Here is a 25,360-nt window from a genome sequence, read left to right as displayed (position 1 = left end):
TGTACATAATTCAGCCGTCCTGTCTCTGTTCCAATATATTTGGATTTGAATAAAGCTCATCCGCCTCTTTTTATGGTGGAACTTGTCCACCGGTTGTCCGTCAGCCCTCGGATAGTGATATGAGCATAATGCGAGATGATATTCCCCTGCAAGCAACCGGGGTCGACAATGAGTGACTCGGAATTTTTGGAACAAAGCTCTTCGCTCTTCTTTGTTCGTTGTCACTCTGGGGTATTTCACAACAATATCTTCTTTGATCAAAAGGCTTGAAAATGTACAAGCACTCATCTTTGTTTTGTGCTCTCTCTTGTCTGTGCTGAACAATGGGAACAAACTTTCACTATATAAAAAGGACCAAGAGGCATAAATACCTGGAGATGTCCGTTGGATTCAATCTCAAATTTTGGATACAGCATTTCTGCTCAGAAACAACGCGATCCCCCCACGGGGATATTCCCGTTCACAATATATCGCTCATCTTATGCACCAAAAAATGCCTCTAACATGTAACGCGATTCCCACTAACTCCAGCCCAGCCAAGTCCCATCTAGGCCGTTCCTACAAGGAAGCCAGCACCAGCCGGTGGCAACTACAAACACTTTTCAAGTCATTCTTGGAGGATAGGCCGGCCGATACCATGCTTGCAGTTCAAGAACGACGCCTTCTCATTTCCTGGGACCTCAAGGCCATCCATTACTTGAGGAGATGTTTGAGGATGTGGATTCTGGATCAGGTCCCAGGCGACGCGATCGGTGCATTCCTCGTGACGGTCTTGTACGAACAAGACTTCCATCTGGATTACCGGCTGACCATGATGGTGAGGGATGGACAAAGCCAGTTGCATATTGCTCGTCGTTTGTTAGCGTTCTATCAAATCCGAGACGAAACAGGCGCTCCGATCTGGGATAATGTGACCATCTATGCCGAAGACGCTTACCAGAAACCACCAGGCCAGGGCAAGGGTGCTTCTGGGAGGTCTGCTGCTGCAAAAAAGCTTCAACATCGCCCCCTTACACGGCCGCCTGCTGATCCGAGATGGCCCTTCTTCATGGGTGCGCTTAGCGACCTGGAGCTTGAAGACCTCATGCAAAAGTTAGGAGAGCACGATCAGCATGCAGAGGAAGATCTACCTCTTTTATTCACTGGTGTACGTGATGAAGATATTCCTATCATCCAGGCGTTCCGGAGATTCAATCTCCACAAGAATGATTCATCCGGGGACCTTCCTCTGCCCGAGTCTGGGACCGATCAGATTGGGCCTACCTCTAAGCAGACTAACAGATCACAGGATAAGCCCCTTCCTCCCATTCCCACGAAGAAGCCTCTCCCAACCCTACCCATTCACAAGGTTCTTCCCCATACATCTCTCCTCCCCCTCCCAACTCTTTCACGCCCCTCAAGCCCAAATCCCTCATCTGTGCGTGTGTCAACATTCATATCAGAAAAGAAGCCTAAAATTCAACAGGCAGACTATGTACCAAGCAAACATGCTAACATTGAACAGATAAATTGTAAGGCCGACCATTCGTCCATATCTCGCCCAAAGCCAAAGCCTCCCGTTAACGTCAACCAGCACGCTCCTCATCCCTCAGACATCACTATTGTTCCCTGTCATATATATCATAATGCTCCCCCATCCACTCCTAAGCTTCAAAAGAAAGGGGGTATCGGAGAATTGCACAAGGCTCAAGAGCGTGGCGGTTGAACAGAGATGTTGAGTTGATGCATTAGGGTTAGCTAGAATTCTGTATTTATACTCCGCAGGGATCATTAATGATCCAAAGGAAGAGGAATATAATAAAACAATAATCTATTTGTTCAGACAGGAGAGTAGAAAGTAGTATCTTGATCTTGAAATACAGGTCCCAGAAAGTCACAATGTGATATAGTGCCATGCGTAAATAGTACAGGGGTGGTTTTAATGTAAGAAGCAGCAGGGATTGAAACCAAGATATGCTGCTTCTTAGTTCCAACAAGAGCCAATGCCAGGCGCTGCCTGGCTTGGGTTGCCAGAGTAGTCGGAGTGGGTGGGGGTTATTACATATTTTATCGTTTATTTCTTGTGTCTGTCGGCCTGGGCCTTCAGGTACTTGGCAATGAGTTCCTTCCTGCAAGATAATACGGTTAGTAATGGACAATGTATTCAGAATAGTAAATAAAACATACTGCATGTGAGGAGGAGCCTTCTCGTAGTGGCTGAACTCCATGGTGTATTCACCCTTGCCTTGAGTAGCGGCGCGCAGGTTGCTGCTGAAGCCGAACATGCCGTTCAGACTGCAGTCAGCATAGACAGTGAACTCGTCAACACCGGTCTCAGTGTCGTTGATGGTGGCACCGCGCTTGTTCAACAGGCCGATGACATCACCCTGGAACTCAGTCGGGGCGGTCACGACCGTCTTCATGAGAGGCTCAAGAACAGAGGGCTGACTTTCCGCGAAAGCCTTGCGGAACGCCTGCTGGGTGGCGTTCTTGAAGGACATTTCGGAAGAATCAGTCATGTGGGTGGCACCGTCGTTGATGACCATGCGAGTGCCGAGAACCTTGTGGCCGATCAGAGGACCTTTCTCACAAGAGAGGTTGAAACCCTTCTCGCAAGCGTACAGGAACTTCTCTGAAATGCTGCCTCCAATAACCTGTTGCTCGAACTTGTTCTCCTCAAGGACACCGGTGGGCTCCATGTATCCCATAACACGGGCGAATTCACCAGGTCCACCGGACTGCTTCTTGAGCAGGTGATCGAACTCAACACGGTTGCCGATGGTCTCACGGTAGGCAACCTGGGGCTGGCCAGTCTCGCAATCGACCCGGTACTCACGACGCATACGCTCCACGTAGATATCAAGGTGCAGTTCACCCATTCCGGAGATAATGGTCTGGTCGCTCTCGCTATCGTAGGACACTCGGAAGGTCGGGTCCTCTCTCTGGAAACGGGCCATGGCCTTGGAGAAGTTGGCGCCATCCTTGCTCTGCTTGGGCTTGATAGAGAGCGAGATAACGGGCTCGGGAACGAACATGGATGACATGCTGTAGCCGAGAGTTCCATCCGTGAAAGTGTCACCAGAGGCACACTCAATACCGAACACGGCACAGATCTCACCAGAGCCGATCTCGGTGACTTCCTCCATGTCGTTGGAGTGCATGCGGACAATACGGGGAACCTTAACCTTCTTGTTGTTGCGAGCGTTGAAGACGTTGGAGCCCTTGCGGAGAGTACCCTGGTAGACGCGGATGTAGGTCAATTGACCGAAGTTGCTCTCTTCTAGCTTGAAGGCCAGACCAACAAAAGGAAGGGAGTTATAGGGAACAAGCTTGACAGGCGCTTCCTCACGCTTCTGGTCAAGGGCGAGGTTCTCAACCTCAGCAGGGTTGGGAAGGAAGTCAATAACACCGTCCAGCATGGGCTGAACTGACTTGTTAGCCAGAGCAGATCCCATGAAGACAGGGGTGAACTTTAAGCCAATAGTAGCTCGGCGGATGGCGGCTCGGATCTGATCCTCGCTGGGCGTGATCTCCTCCAAGAACATCTCCGCGATCTCATCGTCGACATCGGCAAGAGTCTCGATGAGCATGGTGCGGCGCTCCTCGGCAATGGCCTTGACCTTCTCGGGAATTTCATCCTTTTCCATGATCTCCTCACCGCTTGGGCCAGCGTTGTATAGAGCCTTCATGCGGATCAAATCAACGACACCCTCGAACTCGTCCTCGGCACCGATAGGGACCTGAACAGCAGCGGCAGGGATCTTCAGCTTAGTGTTAATCTGGTCAACAGCCTTGAAGGGGTTAGCACCCATACGATCCATCTTGTTTACAAACGAGATACGAGGAACGTTGTAGCGGCGCATTTGGCGATCGACGGTAATAGTTTGGGACTGGACACCCGAGACAGCACACAGAATCATAACAGCGCCATCCAGAACGCGCAGCGCTCTCTCGACCTCAATGGTGAAATCAATGTGACCGGGGGTATCAATCAAGTTGAGGTGGTACTTTTGGTCAACGCCATCCTTATCCTTCTTAACCCAGTCACAGAATGTGGCCGCGGACTGGATGGTAATACCCTTCTCACGTTCCAAGTCCATGGAGTCCATCTTGGCACCGACGCTGTCACGCCCGCGGACCTCGTGGATAGCCTTGATACGACCAGTGTAGAAAAGAACTCGCTCGGTACAGGTGGTTTTACCGCTGTCGATATGGGCCTGTGAGGGAGAACTTGATTAGACAAGAACAAAAAGCAGGTGTAGAGCAATTGGGATGTTATATACCGCAATACCAATGTTACGACACTTGTCAAGACGAGCGGCCTCGACCGGATCGAGACTGTCGATAATGGCGGCTTGGGAGAGAGTGTCCGGGTTGGCCTTAGCAGCCTCGAGACTAATAACAACATTAGAAAGAGTAAAAGAAATCAGCTCAACGAATATACTTACACTGCAGAAGCAACCTCAGAGGCATTTCGGCGCTGGTCCCATTGTCCCAACTTCGACTGATAAGCCGGCGCAACAGCGGCGGACCGGAACGCGGCTGTAGAAGCGCATCGCTGGCGCAGAAGAGTCTGGGGTTGGAAACGGGCTGATCTCGTCAAACCAGACACCGCGCGTAGTTGTAACCGTGCAAGAGAAGGGGACCGCATCGTGATGATCCAACCACACCAGAATTGATATGATCAACGCGAATTGAATGTTTAGTTGGCTCCCCGAAAAAAAGTTCGGGGAAGCCAGGAACGCATCACGTGATTATTTACATCGGCCCATCAGAGCCGGTAGATTACCATTCGGTGGCCGTAAAGCCATAAAATGAGATATTGGCATTGAAAACATCGATGCCTTTGTTATTTGGAGGCTTGAGTATGATAAGAATTGGCTGGTTGGAGTAAACTGCGCATATATCCATAAATATTAGCCATCCAATGAAGACAAGTCTGGAGATCATATGAGTTGAATTGAAACATGAAGACCCAATGAACTTTATTGCAACACTAATATACAAGAAAAAGACACAAGCGCCGTGGTATCAAACCACTGTCTGGTTTTGAAACAAGAATGCAAAAGTATGCCGCTGATCCGAGTTCCTCGACGATAAGTCGTATATCCGATGGATTTAAGGACGACCTGGTTATCAAGAGCATATTTGTATGCTTGGAAATATTGCCGATATCTCAGATTATTCGAGCAAAGGCTGCCGCGGAAGGACAAAGCGATACACGCTATCGGAGGAAATGATGGGAAGCGACGACTCTATTTCCCCTGCCGTTGCTTGTGCTTGGGGTTTTTCGAGCTAAAAGACCAAGAAAACAGAATATTAAAACCGAGCGACTTGCAAGTATAGCCTTCAATGGCACAGGGTAATCACAACTCACCAGATGATGTAGACACGGCCTTTTCGGTGAACGGGCTGTTCAGCAGTCAGCACCAGACAAAACACGATTTCCCAATCCTTCCAACAAGATCGTATTCAACATCTTAAATCATACCTTGCAGCCATCACACAGTCTCTTAACTGAAGACCGAGTCTTCATTCCCCGAACCTGCTCCACCTGTCTAGCAGACGCATTCGCCACGGCAACAGCATTGCCGGACTTTACTTGCCCACGAAGCCTCGTCAAGCTGTTGCGAATCATGTGCGAGAAAGGACGTAATGAGACGCTCCGGGAGGTCACAGAGGGGAGGAACTGGCGGAGGGCTCCAGAGGAGGCACCGATGACGGTGCGGAGGGAGAACATGGCGGCGAGTTTCGATTTTTGTCTTTCTCCACGGAAGGTGATCAATTGGAGGCTGCGCCTCAGGTATCACCTTATGAAGAAAAAGAGGTGTCGAGGCGCGGAGCGAGGTTGATGTTTGTCTTCGAAGGTTCTCTCGTGCTGCGATCGCAAATGTTGGCCGGAGCTTCTGTATCGCCGGTCGGCCGAGGGGATTGGCCGCTGCGATTGGTCGGTTTCGCACTACAAGTATATGGACGGTAGGGAAAACAGAAAGACAGCGCGAAAATGAGGATTAATTACTGATTTGAGAGAAATTCGGGGTTATTTATTGAAATTACTCAGGGAAGCTGACCGGGAATTATCTGCTGGGGTGGAATCAAGACCTGATCTGTAAGACAATGTATGCATGAATGCTCAACAGTGAGAAAAAGAGCGTTTGAGGAAATTTGTACTTATGTAAGTAGGTAAGTAGTATGTAGTTAACAAGAAACCCTAACAGTAGAGTATATGACCTATGATACAGAGGGTCTATCGAAATGAACCAGACGCCAAACAAGAGACAAAACAGGCCTGGGCCTTAAACCGCTTAAACCATAACAAGCTATGAACAATGCATCTTCTCGTTACCCACCTTCTTTTCTCTTGCGATTTTAGAACAAAATGCTTATTCTTAACGCAAGAAGGTCTTGTAAGTGGGAGAGTCAGTGTGTTCACTGAATGGATACCCCAGATCCTGAAGGAAGGACTCCAAGTGCTCCTTCTCGGGCGACGGGCACTGGATTCCAGCCAGAACCTTGCCCACATCACCGCCGTAGTTACGGTAGTGGAAAAGAGATATATTCTGTTCAGGACGGAGGGTGGTGAGGAACTTGGCGAGAGCACCTGGACGCTCGGGGAACTCGAACATGAAGATGCGCTCATCGGCGACCTCGCAGCGGCCACCGACGAGGAAGCGCAGATGACGCTTGGCAAGCTCATCATCACTCAAGTCTCGGCAGCTCATGCCGCCTTGCTCTAGCTCAGCCATGATCTTGGCCAGGTCTTCGCGGCCAGTAGAGGTAGACAGTGAAATACCCATCAGCACATCGGCCGACTCTTCACGGGCATAGCGGTAGTTGAACGCGGTAACGGCATGGGGCAGGACAATCTCAACGAGCTTGGCGAACGCACCAGGCTTCTCGGGAATCTTCACGCTAAGGAGCGCCTCCTTCTTCTCACCAAGAGCAGCGCGCTCAGCAACAAATCGCAGACGGTCGAAGTCCATATTGGCACCGGAGGTGATGGCAATGAGCTCGCGGTTGGGGTCAGGGCTGGGGTTCTTGGCAATGTACTTCTTGAGACCGGCAAGAGCAAGAGCTCCAGCGGGCTCGACGATGGAGCGGGTATCCTCGAAGGCGTCCTTGATGGCTGCGCAGGTCTCGTCGGTGGACACCTGGATGACATCGTCGATGACCTCGCGGCTAAGACGCCAAGTTTCCTCACCAACAGACTTGACTGCTGCACCATCCGCAAAGAGGCCAACCTCCTTGAGGAAGACTCGGTTACCCGCACTGAGGGACTGGGTCATAGCATTGGCATCGTAAGCCTCGACACCAATGACCTTCACCTGGGGCGCGATGCGCTTGAGATAAACTCCAATGCCGGCAATAAGGCCACCTCCGCCAACTGCGCAGAAGACCGCCTCGAGCTTGTCCAAGTTTGCCTGGCGCAGGAGCTCCATACCGATGGTACCTTGGCCAGCGATAACGTAAGGATCGTCGAAGGGTGGGATGTTTGTCAGATCATGCTGCTTCTCCAATCGGTGAGCTTCATCCTTGGCAGCATCAAAGTCCATTCCGTGGAGAACCACGCTTCCTCCCAAGCGAGCAACATTCAGATGTTTAATGGCGGGGGTGCCCGAAGGCATGACAATGGTAGCAGGGATCTTCAGCTTGCGGGCAGAATAGGCCACACCTTGCGCATGGTTCCCTATGTTTGAGTTAGTAAGAAGGACTTCTAGTTTGTCTTGCCCATTAGCTATAGACTCACCAGCAGAGCAAGCAATAACGCCCTTCCAGCGCTGCTCGTTGCTCAGATGAGCCATCTTGTTGTATGCGCCACGGAGCTTGAAGCTAAACACCGGAAGCAGATCCTCACGCTTGAGAAGCACTCGGCTTTCCAGCCGGTTACTCAGGTTGACAGCATGGGTAAGAGGGCTTTCGTCAATAACATCGTAGACTCGTGACGTCAAAATCAATCGGAGATACTAGAATTGCGGGGCAATGTTAGAATTGGAAGATTCAGTGTGAATTTCAAAGCTTGAATTACATCTGGGTAGCCATTGGGAAGCAGGAAAGCTTCAGGGACACCCCAATTAGGGGGCAAGCCGAGGGTCCTTTCCTCGCGTTCAGAGGGCGGCGTCGGAGCGGCCGTATACTCGGTCAATGCAAGCCCGCTCATCTTAGGAGTAACAGGCGACGCGCGGCCGGTGGAAGTCTCGTCAGACATAATAAAGTTCGAGATGATTCCTGCCAAACAATGGAGACAATCAATCTCAATGCTGATTAGAACAACTTTGATCGGGAAATTCTGAACTGTGACTCTTTTTTCTTGCAAAGGCGGGACCGGTGATCGGAGGCCCTTATGTCATCAACCCCGAGTGCTAGCCCTAAATAAAGTGTCGAAGGGATGAAATAAAATGGAAGAGATCAAAACAGTTGGGAATCTTCCAGACAAAGACGAAATTGTATATCCTGTATCCTTTTGGTAGACTTGATGTTTGAATGTTGGGAGGGGCAATGGATAAGTATGTTGTACAGGTACGGTGTACAAGTAGAAGATAGCGGTCAACGATGAGGTAGGTGCTAATTGTACAAGAACAATTTATTTATCTTTGCATTTTATGTATTTTAGACCAGTCACAGATAAGAGATTTATCATTAGCAGCCTTCCAGCAAAACAGAAAGCCTAAGTCCTCATTGGTTTACACATATAGTAGATGTAGCTCCAACCCTGGAGGGCGGGCCAGGCCAAATAGTTACATAACCCGATAGTAATGGATGTTTGAAAACTTGGCGTCATACCACAGCTCGACCCTGCCAGTATCCCGAGGAGTTTATTGCAACCTCGAAACCTCCAACTCTTGGTGCCTCTCGATTTAACCTTTGCTACTAAATCCCCCATTTATAAGGGTCAACCGAATATCACCACCTCGAAAACTCCGCATCCCGGAGACGCAATTTGACTCCGCACGACCATCAAGATATCCGACCCCGATCAACTTCACGATGAATAGGGATCCTGTGCCTTCGTCTTTTGACGAGAACCCGTATGTGTCGCAAATTATCCGCGCTCCCCGCAAGCGATACCAAACAATGCCGCAGAGAACGCGAAGGAAAGGATCGTCTACTAACACTCGGCCTCCGACAGTCAATTTACAGAAGAGACCGGCGTGCAAAAATTCACACGACGTCTCAAGGAAGAGCCGCTCGTTCCACTTGGTACGAAATTCCTTTAGCACACGCCCTGACCTATTCCCTCAGCATCTCCTTCCCAACATCAAAAACTAAACCATGCTACCACAGGATGCGCCGCAACATGCTATGCCCTCTACCGCGCCTACCGGTCGATGAAATCCGGCGACTCAGTTGAAATGAACCGAATGTTCCGAGCCCGTATCTACGCACAAGCCTTCACACTAGTCGCCCTAGTCGCTGGCGGAATGTACTTCAAGACGGAGCGACAGCAGCGCCGGGAATTCGAGCAGGCCGTGGAACTTCGGAAGAAGCAAGAAAAGCGTGACGCGTGGTTGCGCGAGCTGGAGGTTCGTGATAAGGAGGATCGCGAGTGGAGGGAACGTCACGCTGCCATTGAGGCTGCGGCTAAGGAGGTCGGAAATAAACCAGCGCCCCGCAAGGAGTCTGAAGCGGCTCGGTCGTCTATTGAGCCCGCTGATGAGAAGTCTATTGGAATCATGGATGCTGTGAGGGCTCTTATGTCACGGGATTGATTGTGTGCGCTCTGTAAGATAGGAGGGGTTCTTTTTCTTTCTTGTATATATGCATCGAAATTCTCCAGTCGTATGTGGATCTTCAACTCATGAACCGTGCTATTGTTCTAGAATGCATAGTCATAAGTTACAGAGTACAATGAGCTCATCCGGTTGTCGCATCTGGGTTTCCCTGTGTACGGGGAGTCCGACGATCGACGTGCCGAGGTTGAAATATCCCAATTGATCCGCGCCAAACAACCTTGAACAAAGGCAAAGTAAACCACCGTCTTAGCAACATCCTGGAAATATTTCCGAACAAGCAGCACGTTGGTTTTAGATCAGCATGGCCGAGTTAGTTTGCTTGGCCGAGGCTTTCATGTGAGATCGACAAGGCTAGCGCCGTGCGGGCAACCTAACATATGATACTCTTATTCGGAAGGTGGGTGCCGTTAAGTGAGTGTATTCCTGGAATGGCATTGTTGAATCTTTAAGAGTACAGGACGAACGTTACTTTTCATCTTGAAAACTCATATGGCCAGGCGCATGGTCAAAAGAGATGATCCCAAGGCGGGGAAGTTGAACTGTCAAACACCAAACCCTAACTTGGAAAGCCTCAGGGTCTATCAGAAAGATCCTACGTCAAATTTTTCAATCCCTGCTCAAGACTCCACCCATCCCCCGACTTAACTCTTGCTAATCTTCCCCAATACATATTCTTTTCCGAGTAATAATGCCATGACGTGGGAAACACGAGCTAGTCGCCTCGTAACCCGTCTCTCACGAGAGTATAAAGGCCGATGACATTCTCATATGACTGTAGATCTTCTCATTTTCCAAATCTTTCCTGCAACCCCCTGCTAGAAGGTCACAATATCACCCTGTATACGTTAGACCCGACAAAAAGCACTATTTCCACATCTAAAATGCTTTCCTGGATCAACCCATTGCGAATCGCACAAGCCATCCTATCCCTAACTACGATTGGTCTTACTGCCTATGGTCTGTTCCACTATGCACAAGGTTTCCCAGAACAAAACTGACAGCATCAGAAATCGCCTCTCTATACGACGAATGGTCCTACTCAAATGTCATCTACTACATGCTCTTCAACGGCTGCTGGACAACAGCCATTGCAGTCCCCTACTTAGGCCTTGCACCCGTGGCCTTCCCTCGCTTCTCACATGAAGTCGCCATTCCTGCCATTGAACTGCTCACCGGCGGCCTCTGGCTCAGTGGCTGGATCGCCTTGGCTGCCATGATTCCCTCATCTGGTGCATGCCACTATTCCAGCTGTCATGCCCTCCAGGCTTTGATTGTTGTCGGGGCTATCCAATGGTAAGCATAGATGTCTAAGAATTTATACGCACATGCATTATCTAACATATTGTTCGGAACAGGGCTACTTTTGCTGTCACGAACACCTTTGCCCTCATGGACCTGAAGAACTCTCGCCGCAACGCGAACAATCATCACGACGATGCTTCCCCGGAGATGGCTGTTGCTGATGGTAATGCCAATGGCATTACGACCACTGCTGCGGCCGATACCGCTGTGTAGATGAGTGTGTCCACACCCAAAGATATGTTTATATACCAGCGACACTTGCAACGACAACTTGCAAGCTATGATAGGCACGCGGTTAAATTTCCTAGATGAAAGTGATACCCCACTTGGTTGATTTAATGAACACATGTCCCCCCCCCTGCTTAATGCAAGGATATCTTGGTAATGCCGGAACCGGTCTGGTCATGTATCGACCTAATGTTAATACGATAATCCGTTCTTACTCTTCTTCCATCCCATCTCGACGCTCAACTCAATTTATAGCACTTAAAAAGCAAAGATATCAAATTATAAATGGAATCTTCAATGAGGATAATCTAGCATTAAAATGGCACCGGCCGTCTAATTAACAAAAAGGCTTCAAAAAACATAAAATACCCGAAATACCCGAAATACCCGAGCTATAGATTTTCGCTCAACCGATGTCCATTCCATCTACCTGGTTTATTGATTTCATCGGCCCACTTTGGCCAGTACGATTCACTTCTGCATGGAATGCTAGCACCTCATTGTACCTAGTAGAAATAGTCAGAAGAATGTCCGGAGATACTTTCGACATATACTGGATTTAGGACTGACATAATAGTTTTCCAGATATCTGCTGGGAGTTCTGCTTCGAGGAAGGCCCAGTCGAATGCTTCTGCTGCGACTGGTTCGTCGTTGGGATCGTGGTACGGCGCAAGATATGGGGATTGGAGGGCTTCCGTTGCAGATATCCGTACTTGAGGGTCGAATTCGAGCAGTTTGTCAATCAATATCACCGCTGATTTGATTATTATTTTCTGGAATTTTTAAGGAATGGATTGGAACGTACCATCTGCGTTGGCCTTGGGGATGAGCTGTGATATTGGCGTGCGCTCTCGCTTTGGGAGTGAGTTGATAAAGTTCAAGGTCTGTAAGGAACAAAAGGAAAAGTAATCAGCAACGTCATTTCCTTTAAATTATATGAAATACTCACATTTTCACTTGTGATATTGTTAATCACTTCCTCAGGTGGATTACCAAGTATATCGGTAATAACACAAAACTGGTTGATATGGTTCTTTCCAGGGAACAAAGGCTCTCCCAGAAGTAATTCCGCGAAGATGCACCCGGCACTCCATATATCGACTTTTTCGGTATACTTCCGCCATGTAAGCATGATCTCCGGGGCACGGTAGTATCTCGTCGAGACATAGCCTGTCATATGTGATTCCTGGATCCGGGCCAGGCCAAAGTCGCATATTTTCAGATCGCAGTTCTCGTTGACTAGAATGTTGCTGGGCTTTAGATCTCGGTGGATGACACCGGCTGAGTGGAGATATTTCAGGCCACGCTGGAATTGGAATTCGTCAGAAAATGGTGCTTGCTGAGGGGTTGGTGATGGATGGCACCAACCATTATTTGGTACATGAAGTATTGGGCGAATTGATCTTCCACCCTTTTCGACTTGAGGATTGTATTAAGGTCGGTTGCCATGAGTTCGGTCACGATGTATCTAACGTTATTAGTACTTTATATGTAAGAATTAGAATTGTTGAGTCTCTTCGTACATATCCTCAGAGGGAGAGATGAAGAGGTCTGTCAGGTTGATGATCTGACGGCCTGTTAGATAGTTGCTTCATACTAGCTCTGGGGATGCCCACGTTCTCATGTCGCAACTGTCTTAGTAACTTCATTTCTCGGAACATGTGTCTTGCAATAGCGGGTGTTTTGAAAGGTTCTGCGAGTTTCTTCACGGCAACAGTCCGATGGGCAAGCTGATCTCTTGCGGAGCTATAAATGAAGTCCAAGTTAGTTCGTGCTGATCGTGGGTCTGCTCCACAGGAAATAATACCAAACAAGCCCCGATACTCCAAGGCCAAGAGGCTTCCATTCTGTATAGCTGTTTTGTATAACCTTAGCATATAAAATAAGGGTATTACTTTTTTTTAGTTTCTAACCGTTCAGTTGTCTCAAATATTGTACCCATTACTGTTTTCTGGGAGAAAGTTGCCATTTGTTCCCCGTAGGGTGGCGGGGGTAAGACCGAGGACATCATCTGAAATAGAATTGAAGTAAATATCTATAATAATCGGTACATCTGCAACCAAATCATAATATTGAATAGTAATAATCCTTGGAGAAGAAGAAATACATATATACCAATAGTTCAGTGATGACATCAGAGGCTTTGTGGATCCCCTTGGTCTCCCCACATACTAAAAAGCACTGACCAACACTGACCAGCACTGACTAGAAAGACTCTTCCACGTTCCACTTCTTCTAGTCCAACCCGTTCGATCCGATTATGAAAATAGTCTCCAGATTTGAAGGTTTCAAAGACTTTCGGAGATTCCAGGGATATCCGGAGTATTAAAGCTTTTAGCTCCTTCAAGACTATCGACTTCTTCCGAGGCTTCTGTGGCATTCTGTGGCTATGCACTTATCACAATGTGGCATAAGCCTCATCGTCATCCTATTCTTGGGAATGTGCAGTTATGCAGTGGAATCCATGTCATGGGTAGATTCGTATATTCGTTGATTTCGTGACTATTGACTTTTGTTTTAGTCCGCGCTTGCGGTCCTGAGATTAATATACACCACTTTATAAAACGCCCATCGCTAATAGAACAGCCTTCCGATCCATCCATAGATGGAAGGGGCAGTCCCTAGGTAAACACATTGTCCGCATCGATAAAGTTTTCAAACATCGAATCGGTAAAACCGCTCGGTTCGTAAGGGGTAAAATCGTTCGCGATCGTAGGTAACACCGTCCAATCGTTGCGATCGTATGTGTTGTGATCGTATGCGCTCGGTCCAATGTGGTTAGCATCATCTGCGACCGACTCATCCGACCACGTCCCTGTCGAAAATGTGGGGGATGAGCTGGTTTGCATGTTGGGATTGTTGTCCTGGTTGGGTTGGGCATGTAGGACGGTCTCGGTCATTCTGGCGAGTTGGTGGTTGATTTGGTGGTCTTGGCACTCGGCGTGTTGGAAGATGAGGTTTTTTAAATCCCAGACTTCTTCTCGTAGACAGTTCAACTGTGCTAGGAGGAGATCCTTTTTTTCGGTTTCGTCGCTGAGACGACGCTCGATTTGCTTGTGTTCTCTCTTTTTCCTCTCGCGGCATTTGTTGGCGGCGACGCGGTTTCGTTCGAGGTGCTTTGCCCGCCCGGGGCTAACGGATTGGGAGGTGGTAGGTGATACAGATTTCATGGTTGGTCACGCTACCTGAAGTATTGAAGTTATTGAAGGTATTGAAGGTATTGAAGGTATAGATGATAAAGAGGTTATAGAAAATATTTTGGAATACAGATAGAAGTATTATTGTTTTTTGTAGTCAATGACCAGTGTAATTTCAGCTATGAAAAGATCAGACTTCGTATATGAAACCTCTCAGCGAAGACTCAAATATATAAAAGGTCTGGACCAAAATCAATGACGTAGTACTTTTCAAGGATCTAGACAGGATCTGGACTGAAAATACAGGACTCCAAAGCAGCTGTAACCTGGCAGCCGTTTCCGGCCATCCAATCATCCAGTAATTCATCAGGTCCCACAGACATTTAATTTGTGATCAATCCTGAAATACACTTAGAGTATGTGGAGAAGAGGTGGCAAAAGATCGTTTTTATTCTATATTGTACCCCATATAGATCCATACTAATCGCCAAGCTTGAGAATAAATTAAGGGTCTCGAGTCTGACATCATATATGTTCACTGTAGTTTAGTGTGATCTAGCAAGAATATGTACAATGTAGCACAACACAATGCCTATATTCGATTGAAGAAAATTTCAAGACTTGAACTTGACTCCTCGTAGACTGCAGACTCCATGTCTTCACGTGGGGAACCTGGCTTCCCGTGGAACGAGCTTCGGATACTATAACAGCAGCTCGCTACAGCGAATAGCCATAAGTGTACCGAGAATCTTATGTCTTGATCAGATTCGAACCGAACCGAAACCCCATATTCTCTACCTGTGAAACCGGTTGTTCTCTCGGCTACAATGTGGGTATCTCTCATGACACAATTGATCTTCTCAAATGTCTTCTCAACCTGGCAGTCTGAATATGCATGAGCAAGCTCACACTCTCCACCCAAGCGGGACACATGGTATTTAGCGAGTAAGCCACATAATGGCTTCCGGCAATCTGCCGTCGATAGAATCGCTGGAAAAGACCTTCCGAGTCGCGTTAAAGTACAGCCAATAGTATACAACATACAGGTCAACTCCCCACTCCAATGTGATTTCTCCAAATGCACACCCTACTAGCTCAGTATTATATGACGCATTTATTAAAAGGAAGATTTGATTTGATACACGGAAAAAAAATATTTACATAAATGCCTATCAACACAGATCAACCAGCGACCTGTTCGTCGATATAGCGTCGCATGGTGTCGAATTCCGCTTTTCCTGTCTTTGAGCTCATTAGCAATCCAAGTTCTCACAACATAACCCTATACTAATTCATACCGAAATCAAGTATCTTATGTGTTGCTGTAGAGCAAGAAAAAAATGTAGTCAGTCAACTATTCACAAATATTAATCTTCCCATAAAACTAGAATATCAACCTACCACATCCGTTACATTGCGATGGCGCTCGAACTCATCACGCGCATATCTGTGCAGTTCAGTCCGCGTTGATGAGGGAGGAACCTCTGGCCATCCATGCCTGTTAGTGTCACATACATGGTCCGGGAATTGGGATAAGCGTATGTACTTATTAATGCTCGCACGATTTCCCGCCATAATGACAATACTCGCTGTCTCTGGATAAACTGGATGGTTCAATTAGTACATACATTACGTCAAACCAAGCTTGAGTTACTTACATGGTCTAGACTAATGGAAGGCTTTTTGAGCTTGGAAGGCTGGCTGCGCGAGACCGCGGCGAGAAACTGGGGTGAGGGACGCATCGGAACAGATTAAACCATTGCCTTATGGATGAATTATGAGATTGCACGTATGAACAAAGTTTTTATTCCTGATGATAGAGATGCCGATTAGCTTGTTGTAGGAGAAGGGATATAGGAGGCGGTGAGGCAGTGGATATTTCTGCCGCCATCAGTTCAAGGTCAGGTGATTGTCCTGCTATATCCATGGATGTGACGAAAGACTACTACCTAATTGGCTTCCTACGTAAATGACTGCAAATTAAAAGATATATAATAGGGCTTAGTCTGTAGTAAATACGCTGTGCAGAATCTTCAACAATAGACATGGGGGACATAAGAAAGAAGAAAGTTTTCATATAAGTGCGTGATAAGTTTAATCCTAGAAAGAGATGATATATATTTTGCAAAAATCATTCCTTGTCCAATTTTTTACTCCTGCAGAGGTGCACCCATGCCACCAAAAGTGATGCTCTTGATAGTCATGAACTCATCAATACCATACTTGCTGCCCTCACGGCCGAAGCCACTCTGCTTGACACCACCGAATCTATAGAAACGTTAGAGCTTGGTACACCAATTGTAGGGAGGTGTAAACTTACGGAGAGGCAACATCACTAATCAAACCAGTGTTGACACCAACCATGCCGACTTCCAGGGCCTCAGCAACACGGAAGATGCGACGAACATTACCACTGAAGAAGTAACCAGCAAGACCGACCTCAGCATGGTTAGCAAGGTCAACAACCTCCTTTTCGGTCTTGAAGGAGAAAAGACCAGCCACGGGGCCGAAAGTCTCCTCAGAAGCGAGAAGCATATCCTTGCTCATGCCGGTAAGAACAGTGGGGTGGTAGAAGTTAGGTCCGAGCGCAGTAGCCCGCTGGCCACCGATGACAATCTCGGCACCCTTGGACGTAGCATCCTGCACATGCTCGTGGGCCTTGTTGGCAGCGCGTTCGTGAATGACAGGTCCGTGGGTAATGCCAGCCTCGAAACCACCACCGAGCTTGAAGTCCTTAACCTTCTGGACAAAGCGCTTGGCAAACTCCTCATACACGCCTTCCTGGACATAGATCCGGTTGGCGCACACGCAAGTCTGGCCAGAGCTGCGGAACTTGGAGTTGATAGCACCGGTCACGGCAGCGTCAAGATCCTCGACATCATCGAAAACAATGAATGGCGCGTTACCGCCGAGTTCCCAGGAGACCTTCTTGAGTGTCGACGCAGACTGCTTCATAAGGATGCGACCGACGTTAGTTGAGCCGGTGAATGACACTTTACGCACCTCGGGGTGGGTGGTAATGAGCTCGCCTATTGCAGGGGTGTTCTTCGAGGAGGTAACAATGTTAACAACGCCCTTAGGGATTCCAGCCCGACGCGCAAGCTCAGCAATCGCGTTCGCTGTGAAGGGCGTCTCCTGCGGAGACTTGGCCACGACTGTGCAGCCCGCCGCCAGGGCAGGGCCAATCTTGCGCGTGATCATCGCCGCGGGGAAGTTCCATGGCGTAATCAAACCGCACACACCAACAGGCTCCTTAAGAGTCATAACCCGGTTTCCCGGGACGCTGGCGGGGATTGTGTCACCATATGTGCGGGGTGCCTCCTCACTGAACCACTCGAAGAAGCTGGCGGCATAGTTGACCTCGCCCTTTGCATCAGCGAAGGGCTTTCCATTCTCCCATGTAATCAGCTTAGCTAGATCATCCGCGTTCTCGATCATCAAGTCGTACCACCGGCGTAGCATGCGCGAGCGCTCGCGGCCAAGGGTTGTGCGGAATTTGGGGAAGGCCTCTGAGGCAGCCTGGATCGCCTTCTCGACATCGGATGTATCAAGTTCGGGGCATGTTCCGATCAGTTTGCCAGTAGCCGGATCTGAAGGAGATAGGGAAAAAAAAACATCAGTGACGCTCCTGAACCTTAATGTTGTGGTATTTACCGTGGACTTCGAATGTTTTGCCGGACTTCGCGTCGACCCACTCGCCGTTAATGTAGGCCTGCTCAATGAATAGCGACTGGTCTTTCAACTGCAACGGATCAGTATAGATACATAATTCCCATTCAACTGCGGATCTTACCTGCGGAGCGCTGTGTTTCATGCTGTATAGTCTCTGTGCGTGAGCAGTAGGAGGAATCGAAAAGGGATATCTCGGTCGGGATCGCAATAATTGGCGAGCAACAGGGCGGATGATGCGATCCATTATAAATGTAGGAGGGGAGATTTGTCAATATGGAGAAAGAGTTCTAGGATTGCGGGGAGGAGAGTTGGAGATGGCTTTTAAAGGGGAACAGGTCGAAATCGAGGTGGGGTATGGAATTGCTGGTGATTTGCTCTTTGTGGCCGAGAAGCACCGAGAATATGTGAGTAATAGGATAATGATAGAGGTACTTTTTTTTTTTTCAGACCCCGAGGTCAAGAGCTCAGAAGGGAAGCTCCATGCTTAAGCGGGGATCTGCGGAGTTGATGTCATCTTTATCTAGATCGGTATTGTTGTTTCTTTCTACTGTTCGTGTGTTTTGGTTTGGAATCCCAAGACTTCTACAATACATTTAACTTGTCTTTTTTCACATCTTAATGAGAAAATTCCAAGTAGATAGACAATACTAGAGAAATCTGTGTCTATAGGAAATCCTACATTTTCATAGTTTTTCATAGATCTGGTAATTTGCGTAATTCTGAAATAAATCTTACGTCCTTCGGATATTTCAACCAATCAAGGCCTCAGTCCTTAAAAGCTCGGGCCCTTTAGCCAATGACAATCAACTTAGCACCTCCGGCCTTGAGATAGTGTATTGGTAATACCCCGAGCTCATCTGGGGCATCCAGATGTCTTTTCCCCCGCAAATCACCGACCACACTTCATGTACGGTGTACGTACTGCAACAAGAAAAATATCTGCTCGATCTTATGTGTATTGTGCCATTCACCCAAAATGCCAAAGTAGTCCTGTAAACGTCACTTACCAAAAGAGCTCGGTATAGTCATGACTTTTGCATGAGTGATATCCTAGAGAGACAACAGACTGGAGTCTACCGGCAAGATCTAGGAACGACTATCTGTCTATAAATCTATCTGCTAGGCATCCAGACTAATATCCTATATCTACAAGGAGATGCGAGGAACCTGGGAACAATGTAGATGGTTGCACTACACCAAGAGCAACCTCTAATGATTGACCTCGTGCCTAGATCTAGAAACGCCGTGCCTTTGACATACGTCGTTATAATACTTCTTACCCTAATAGAGTCGTTTGCTGTCGTCGAGAATGGTTTACACATGAAGATTCAAAGATCACTAGTGACCTAGACAATGGTTGATAGGATATGAATGAAGTCAAGAGTAAATCAATACCCTTCTAAAAGAAATCACGTACGCGTCCATATCCCAATTGATCTGGCGTGCCTGATTTGAGGCAAATCAACAGCTATCATCCCTTGCTCTCCTTTACATCTCTTCTACTCATCTTCTTTCTTCACTTGCACCTTTGAGCGTCTATTCCTCTTCTTTGCTTTCTACTCATCCTCTGCCTTCACTTGCACCTTTAAGCACCTAGTCCTCTTCCTCGAAGCTCTTGCATACCCTCATTCTACTTCTCCGCATTACACCCCTACCTCTACGCGGGTCTTTTAGCGCCTCGTGCTTTTTCTTGAAGCTCCTGGACAGCCTCATTGCCTTGGTCTTACCCAAGAAAAATTGAGAACCATACAACCATTGCTGGTTCATCCCATTATCCAAGTCATCCACCATCCACCCCAGTCATACCTTTCAGTTTCCCAGAACCTACCCATTTGCTAGGTACAAGCTTGCTCGAGGAAGCCAACAGGCCCATTTTGATCTACATTGAAATTGGCTACACCATTATCCACCTCTAGCATCATGTCAAATACGTGGAATCCAACTGTGGCCATTGCAGAGCACATGGAGCGCCTCAGACTCCAAAACGAACAGGCTAGCGCGGGTGACAGAATATACCTTGGACGTCCTGTTCCTCTACCGACACTTTCCTTACCCCAAAATCGACCACCTCCCGCACCAGCTTACAGAGATCCATTCAAGCGAATTCCATGGTTTGTCCTCAAGTCCCACGGTTGCCAGACTTGCCAACACTCAATATTTTGCGCCAAGCTTCGCTGGGTGTCTATGGTTATTTGAATTGGGAAAACTCCAGCTTTTTCGCATGTCTTTTCGAGCTTTTGTTGAATCGCTCAAACATCAAGGAGGGTGTCCACCTTGATACAAAAATATTGATTCGCACATTGATTTACCTTCTGTGGAAAGAAGAGGCCATGGTGAACAAGAACATTTCTATGGACGGGAATCCACTGCCAGCCAGCTTTTCGGATGACAGAATATGTTCGGTCAACAAGTCAAAAAACATAGAGACCCCCGAGTAAAGGGTGGGAATCATTCCTCTTCCGCCCTCAACCCCACACAAGGTTCCATTGTATGTCTTGGCCCTTGTGGGACGACTCAGGAGAGATGCGCATGCTTTTTACCACAGCTGCATCGCACTGATCAGGTTGAGAAATGTGAAACATCTCACATACCCAAAGCGCGGTTGGCCAGGAAAGCGGAGACCTCATGGCACAAATTTCCACGGCCCGAAGCTACACTACGACATATTATTGGAGATGGTACCCTCATGGATTGAGGATCAACGTATCATTCAAGCACTCATCAAGCCAGTTATTTTCCCAGTGCTGCAGCGGGTGGTATGAGTGAAAAAGCTCGTGAAACCAGATCGCCTTTCTGAGAATCCCGCTGTATCGCTCGCCCTCATCCAGTTGGAAAACGGGGATTTACTGCAATTCTGGAAGCGCTTTGAAGGAGCATGGAGCTGTGAAATACGAGAAGCGCTCCCTTACCGCAACACGGCACTTGAGCAACTGATGTCGGTGCTTGAGTGGTTAGAAAATCGTCGGCCGCTCTACATACACAAACGGAAGTCGATAAATGAGTTTCTTGCCTGTTGTCCGAATATGCGTCAATGTCGCGCGAGGAGAAGGAAATTCCTGACTACTTGCTGAATCCAGAGACTCCAGGCTCTACATGGGCGCATGAGTGCGAGTTTGTTCCCCAATCTCGCATTCAAGAACTTGCGCTCCATGGAAGGTTCCGGAAATTTGGGGTATGCTTCTGGGGCCCGGACACGATGACCTGTCTTGGGATCATGGTTAAAAGGATGGCGAGTGATAGGGCTAAGATAGATGTTGTCTTTCGGTGGACTTCGCTGATGCAAAATGCGGACTACTTAGCCCTCAAGCGGCCTTTAAAGCAATGGGCTGTCCCGTATCCCTCCAAGTCACGTCCGATGCTGGCAGACAAAACAATCAAGTGGGCCACGATAGCAGAATTAGACCAATTTGCGACCTCAGTCGCCTGGGTCCGAAGGAACCATAGGCGGGCCCAGTCTGCCGAGTCAACACCATCAGACGAACTGGCATCAGATCAGTCGGAGAAGCCAGACCTCGAAGCAACCCCATGGATACGTCGAACCAATAGGCCAACCAGATAGGTCTGGTCGACTGTGAGTCTCGAATTCTCCATGCCAACACTGGCGTGTTCCCCGTTGAGAGGAACCAGATGCATACGCATTTTTTTTCGATTTTTTCAGATCTACGGCATACGAAAGTTTCATTTCAGACACTCATTTGGTTATTGCGAAAGAGGAAAGACAACAAAAATATAAAAAAAAGACATACATTCACACATGCATACAGGAGGATTGTGATGATTCCGTTGAAGAGACCATACAGACTATCATTGGAGACGGCAAAAAAAGAAAAGAACAAAAAGACATACATGTTGGAAGCATATGGAGGGAACTTACGGCAGGTTTTTGGTGCCATCGCGCCAACCGGGTTTTTGCCAGGCAGAAAATTAGTAATTAACAATACACCCGTGGACACCCAGCTGCGGGAGGTCCCAAGGTTAGGCCTCTGCAAAGCCTATAAATGGGCCGGGCTTCGAGGTCCTAACCCGCGGCCCATTGATGGGGGCCTTATGGGCCCCAATCAAAGCCCATTTTGCTGTATAAATATTATCTTGGTATATAACTATAAAGTAGCTGATTAATAACAGTATTTTACGCATGTTCCAACCTATATACTCAGTAAAATTTAATTATTATGGTGAGAAGTAGGAATTATACGAATATAACACTAATTCTAGTATCTTATTAATTGAATCAAATCATTTGAATTATTACTTTCTATAACTTTACTTGTTAATTTGTAAAGGAAGAAGAAGATGAAGAAGAGGAAGAATATAATGATTCACGTACAGCTTTATATATAGCCTGGATAGTAATCTCAATACCCCAAAAAACCAGCAAAAAATGTATTAATTATGCAGTTGCAATAGATTGGTATGTTTGTATAATTGGGGCCTATTATGGGCCTAAATGCGCCCTATGGGCTCAAGATATAAGCCCATAACCTATCGATGGGCCCGAAGGATGGGCCCAAAGCCTAACCTATTAGTGGGCTTTGCAGAGGCCTACAGGAGTATCAGGAGTATACAGATGAGAGCAAGGCGGTAAGATAGGCGGTAAATAAAATATATGGGTTGGCGCGATGGCACCAAAAACCTGCCGTAGGAACTGCCGTCGAGCTATTACCAGTGACGAAAACAAAAAAATAACAAAAAAAAGCATTCCAGCATATTTGCTCGGATGGGACAAACCAAGGCATTCACAATGTACAGAATTATTTATAGTATCCTATAATTTGGGCCTTTCACAACAGCTACATGCCAGCAATTTTGGCTTCCTTGGCTTTTGTAGCCCGAACTGGCATTTTCGCCGGCTACACAACTCGCCAACTGTACCTTAGATCGAATAGGGTATTAGGGTATTATCTTAATTCATGGATACAAATGTGGTTGGGAACATGCTCTGATCAAGCCGGCACTGATCCATGCAGATTGTACAATTCCGACTTCGCATTCACAACTAAGCTATTCGATAATGATAACTTGAGTATCCCGCTCAGCCGAGGCTTCATTCCCAGGATTAACTTGTATACCATGAGACTTTTTCAAATGTTGGTTGAGGTTCCATTTTCGCGAGAACCCATTCGTATGTCGATTGCAAGACCTGATAGGACAGATAATATCCACTTTCCGATGAGCACCCTTTCCAACGCCTGGTTTGACCGGCCTTGCTTCCTGGCCAGCAGCAGATTCTGTGTTTCCTGCAGTAGGTCTCGCTGATTCCGACAGCACCTCCGGGGCTGGAGATATGGACGCGGATGTAAGAACGACTGTAGGAGTCTTGCGTGACCTCGAGCGTTGCTGGCTTGGTGTCTTTGCCTTGGCGTCTGGCTCAAGTCCAGGTATGGTTTTGCGCTTGTGGCTTGGCCGGGGGGTTGGCTGAGAACTTGGTGGTGCCGAGTCACTGTCGCTCTCGCTTTCGGTGTAGACATATTGTTCTCGAGCATCTGCCGTTCTCCTCTTTTTGACTCTGCCTTCGGGCATTATCCGGAATTCCATGTCTTCGCCAAACAGGTCGGCACATCGCTTCGACGCGCGCATTACCGCAGAATCAGGGAGGCCCATCATTGACGCCAGTCCCATAACTTCACTCCAATCTCGCAATTTGAGTCGGCCTTTGGTGTGACGATTGCTACTGATACCAGTAGTGGATTCACGTGACTGCGCTCGGGTTTGGGAAACATCAGGTAAGTTTTCATCTTCCGTCTCCAGTCTAGTGGGTGTACGTGTGCTGTTGAGACGGCGCGATATTTCCTGTTCCTGAGACCCTCGTCGAACACTTCTCCGACCTCGTGATCGACTCCTGCTTCTTCGCTTGCGGCTCTCTCGAGTCTGGTCGTCTTCTTCGTCCGATTCACTCCATTGCTCGTCACCAGAGTCTTCCTCATACTTGCGACCCTTCATGGCGCAATGGAGCCCGAATAACAGTCGGTCTACCTGTGAGATGACATTGCGGACCAGCGGACGTAATTGGCGAAGGGATTGGTCATCGTCGAGTAGGACTGTCGGCCGGAGGATTCTTGCATCGACAGTCTCTTCTTCGTCGTCCTCCTTTTTGTCCAATTCATCCTCCATCACTTCATCGCCGTCGTCCATCTTCTTCCCAGAGTTATCTTCAATTTCTTCAAAATCCAACTCTCGAGCTTGGAAAGTCTCCTTGGACGTCTTCAGTATGAAAGCTGTGATGCATTCTTCTAATTCCGCACTGGGTCGGGAATCATGTTGCATTTGCATCCTACCAGGGGCATCCATGCGCTTCCGGATGATCTCGCTGGGGCGGGGAACTCTGGCTGCATGAACAGGCCATGCAGCCCATCGCTTGTTTATACGCAGTGGCGCGCTGTTAGGGACTTCAAGGGTTTTCCGAGCAGGGTCCCGCGCTCGCCTGCGAAACGCGTGGGCATTGTAAAGGTGAGCAGCCAAATCTCTGGTTCTGTGAGTAACCATCGCATTATAGGCTCCGATATCATCGGCGTTGAAGTTCCTCCACGTAGTAGCGCATCCTTCAAACAAATTGGGACGCTCAACCCCAGGTGGCAGGTCAAGACCTCGGTCAACTACGTAGTAAATTGGGTCAAGCTGAGACTGCTGCAATTGTCGCAATTTTTTGGAGCGTATGCGCCTTCTGCCACGCTCATCCCCCTCATAGCTTTCGTCATCAGAGTCATCCTGGAACGCCAAGGGCCGTTCCCGCATTATCATGTCAAATTCATTTTCGTCTTGGTCTAGCGCCTCATCCATGAGATCTGCTTCGGAAATAGGCTCTAGAGGGGATTCTTCCTGAATGGGGCCTCCAAAAATAGAACTTCTTGGCGGTTCGGGCTGAGAAGATGGTTGCAAACCGGCATCACTGCTTAGGCCTCCAAATAATAATGAGCGTGGTTGCGCAGATTGCGGCGGAGGCAGTTCTGGCCAGGGCACCTGGCTTCCATACAAAGATGACATGCTGGGAGGAAACTTTGGTCTCTTGCTCTTGTATGCGCGAAAGGTTCACCTGCAGTGCCTAAATGTCACATGGATGCGAATTTTTATTGCACAACACCCGATTTGAGGGCCAAGAAGATAGCTAATGTCAGAACTCTTTGTAACCGGTACTTTAAATGGCGAATTTGAACTTCTTGTCTGATAGTTTCACTGTTCTTGGGTGTTGAAGACGTCGAAAATTCCAGGCGGGTGGATCACAGTTAGTCACGTGATCGCTATACACGATCCTGTCCATAATATATACGCTAGTCCCAGACGGGCAGTATGTAAAGAAGATGGAAGGGAGGAGCA

General features: G+C 47.9%; 13 protein-coding genes across 13 annotated transcripts; 5 read left to right on the top strand and 8 right to left on the bottom strand.

Annotated features, from left to right (window-relative positions):
• Positions 1-493: 493 nt before the first annotated feature.
• N7479_004263 (uncharacterized protein) lies at positions 494-1,705 on the top strand (the record flags this gene model as incomplete). Its single annotated transcript, XM_057251960.1, has 1 exon — positions 494-1,705. One exon carries the CDS (start codon positions 494-496, stop codon positions 1,703-1,705), a length of 1,212 nt encoding a protein of 403 aa, XP_057111285.1.
• A 348-nt stretch (positions 1,706-2,053) lies between these two features.
• Positions 2,054-4,630, bottom strand: N7479_004262 (elongation factor G; the record flags this gene model as incomplete). The annotated part of the gene is made up of 4 exons (XM_057251959.1): positions 2,054-2,108; positions 2,167-4,196; positions 4,263-4,374; positions 4,428-4,630. 4 exons carry the CDS (start codon positions 4,628-4,630, stop codon positions 2,054-2,056), a joined length of 2,400 nt encoding a protein of 799 aa, XP_057111284.1.
• Positions 4,631-5,234: 604 nt separating this feature from the next.
• N7479_004261 (50S ribosomal protein L36) lies at positions 5,235-5,719 on the bottom strand (the record flags this gene model as incomplete). Its single annotated transcript, XM_057251958.1, has 3 exons — positions 5,235-5,274; positions 5,357-5,391; positions 5,471-5,719. 3 exons carry the CDS (start codon positions 5,717-5,719, stop codon positions 5,235-5,237), a joined length of 324 nt encoding a protein of 107 aa, XP_057111283.1.
• Positions 5,720-6,368: 649 nt separating this feature from the next.
• On the bottom strand, positions 6,369-8,185 carry N7479_004260 (threonine dehydratase, biosynthetic; the record flags this gene model as incomplete). The annotated part of the gene is made up of 3 exons (XM_057251957.1): positions 6,369-7,666; positions 7,727-7,943; positions 8,006-8,185. 3 exons carry the CDS (start codon positions 8,183-8,185, stop codon positions 6,369-6,371), a joined length of 1,695 nt encoding a protein of 564 aa, XP_057111282.1.
• A 779-nt stretch (positions 8,186-8,964) lies between these two features.
• On the top strand, positions 8,965-9,686 carry rcf1 (respiratory supercomplex assembly factor RCF1; the record flags this gene model as incomplete). Its single annotated transcript, XM_057251956.1, has 3 exons — positions 8,965-9,005; positions 9,107-9,177; positions 9,262-9,686. The coding sequence occupies 3 exons, from the start codon at positions 8,965-8,967 to the stop codon at positions 9,684-9,686; spliced, it is 537 nt and encodes a 178-aa protein (XP_057111281.1).
• Positions 9,687-10,591: 905 nt separating this feature from the next.
• On the top strand, positions 10,592-11,225 carry N7479_004258 (MARVEL domain-containing protein; the record flags this gene model as incomplete). The annotated part of the gene is made up of 3 exons (XM_057251955.1): positions 10,592-10,667; positions 10,718-11,003; positions 11,066-11,225. The coding sequence occupies 3 exons, from the start codon at positions 10,592-10,594 to the stop codon at positions 11,223-11,225; spliced, it is 522 nt and encodes a 173-aa protein (XP_057111280.1).
• Positions 11,226-11,646: 421 nt separating this feature from the next.
• Positions 11,647-13,251, bottom strand: N7479_004257 (uncharacterized protein; the record flags this gene model as incomplete). The annotated part of the gene is made up of 9 exons (XM_057251954.1): positions 11,647-11,746; positions 11,811-11,994; positions 12,046-12,124; positions 12,190-12,546; positions 12,609-12,708; positions 12,764-12,807; positions 12,857-12,986; positions 13,048-13,095; positions 13,154-13,251. The coding sequence occupies 9 exons, from the start codon at positions 13,249-13,251 to the stop codon at positions 11,647-11,649; spliced, it is 1,140 nt and encodes a 379-aa protein (XP_057111279.1).
• A 610-nt stretch (positions 13,252-13,861) lies between these two features.
• Positions 13,862-14,410, bottom strand: N7479_004256 (bZIP transcription factor; the record flags this gene model as incomplete). The annotated part of the gene is made up of 1 exon (XM_057251953.1): positions 13,862-14,410. The coding sequence occupies one exon, from the start codon at positions 14,408-14,410 to the stop codon at positions 13,862-13,864; it is 549 nt and encodes a 182-aa protein (XP_057111278.1).
• A 1,149-nt stretch (positions 14,411-15,559) lies between these two features.
• Positions 15,560-16,119, bottom strand: N7479_004255 (uncharacterized protein; the record flags this gene model as incomplete). Its single annotated transcript, XM_057251952.1, is given in 4 exon segments — positions 15,560-15,619; positions 15,779-15,875; positions 15,893-15,981; positions 16,036-16,119. The coding sequence occupies 4 exon segments, from the start codon at positions 16,117-16,119 to the stop codon at positions 15,560-15,562; spliced, it is 330 nt and encodes a 109-aa protein (XP_057111277.1).
• Positions 16,120-16,527: 408 nt separating this feature from the next.
• On the bottom strand, positions 16,528-18,293 carry N7479_004254 (NAD-dependent succinate-semialdehyde dehydrogenase; the record flags this gene model as incomplete). Its single annotated transcript, XM_057251951.1, has 4 exons — positions 16,528-16,645; positions 16,698-17,967; positions 18,032-18,119; positions 18,171-18,293. 4 exons carry the CDS (start codon positions 18,291-18,293, stop codon positions 16,528-16,530), a joined length of 1,599 nt encoding a protein of 532 aa, XP_057111276.1.
• A 1,676-nt stretch (positions 18,294-19,969) lies between these two features.
• On the top strand, positions 19,970-20,245 carry N7479_004253 (uncharacterized protein; the record flags this gene model as incomplete). The annotated part of the gene is made up of 1 exon (XM_057251950.1): positions 19,970-20,245. The coding sequence occupies one exon, from the start codon at positions 19,970-19,972 to the stop codon at positions 20,243-20,245; it is 276 nt and encodes a 91-aa protein (XP_057111275.1).
• Positions 20,246-21,080: 835 nt separating this feature from the next.
• On the top strand, positions 21,081-21,608 carry N7479_004252 (uncharacterized protein; the record flags this gene model as incomplete). Its single annotated transcript, XM_057251949.1, has 1 exon — positions 21,081-21,608. The coding sequence occupies one exon, from the start codon at positions 21,081-21,083 to the stop codon at positions 21,606-21,608; it is 528 nt and encodes a 175-aa protein (XP_057111274.1).
• Positions 21,609-23,050: 1,442 nt separating this feature from the next.
• N7479_004251 (uncharacterized protein) lies at positions 23,051-25,030 on the bottom strand (the record flags this gene model as incomplete). Its single annotated transcript, XM_057251948.1, has 1 exon — positions 23,051-25,030. The coding sequence occupies one exon, from the start codon at positions 25,028-25,030 to the stop codon at positions 23,051-23,053; it is 1,980 nt and encodes a 659-aa protein (XP_057111273.1).
• Between the last annotated feature and the right edge of the window lie 330 nt (positions 25,031-25,360).

Source organism: Penicillium vulpinum (genome assembly GCF_028829585.1).
Source record: "Penicillium vulpinum strain IBT 29486 chromosome Unknown utg000002l_segment0_segment0, whole genome shotgun sequence".
Lineage (NCBI taxonomy): Eukaryota > Fungi > Ascomycota > Eurotiomycetes > Eurotiales > Aspergillaceae > Penicillium > Penicillium vulpinum.
The sequence above is the reverse complement of the archived record's forward strand: the minus strand, read 5'-3'. Positions and strand labels throughout refer to the sequence as shown.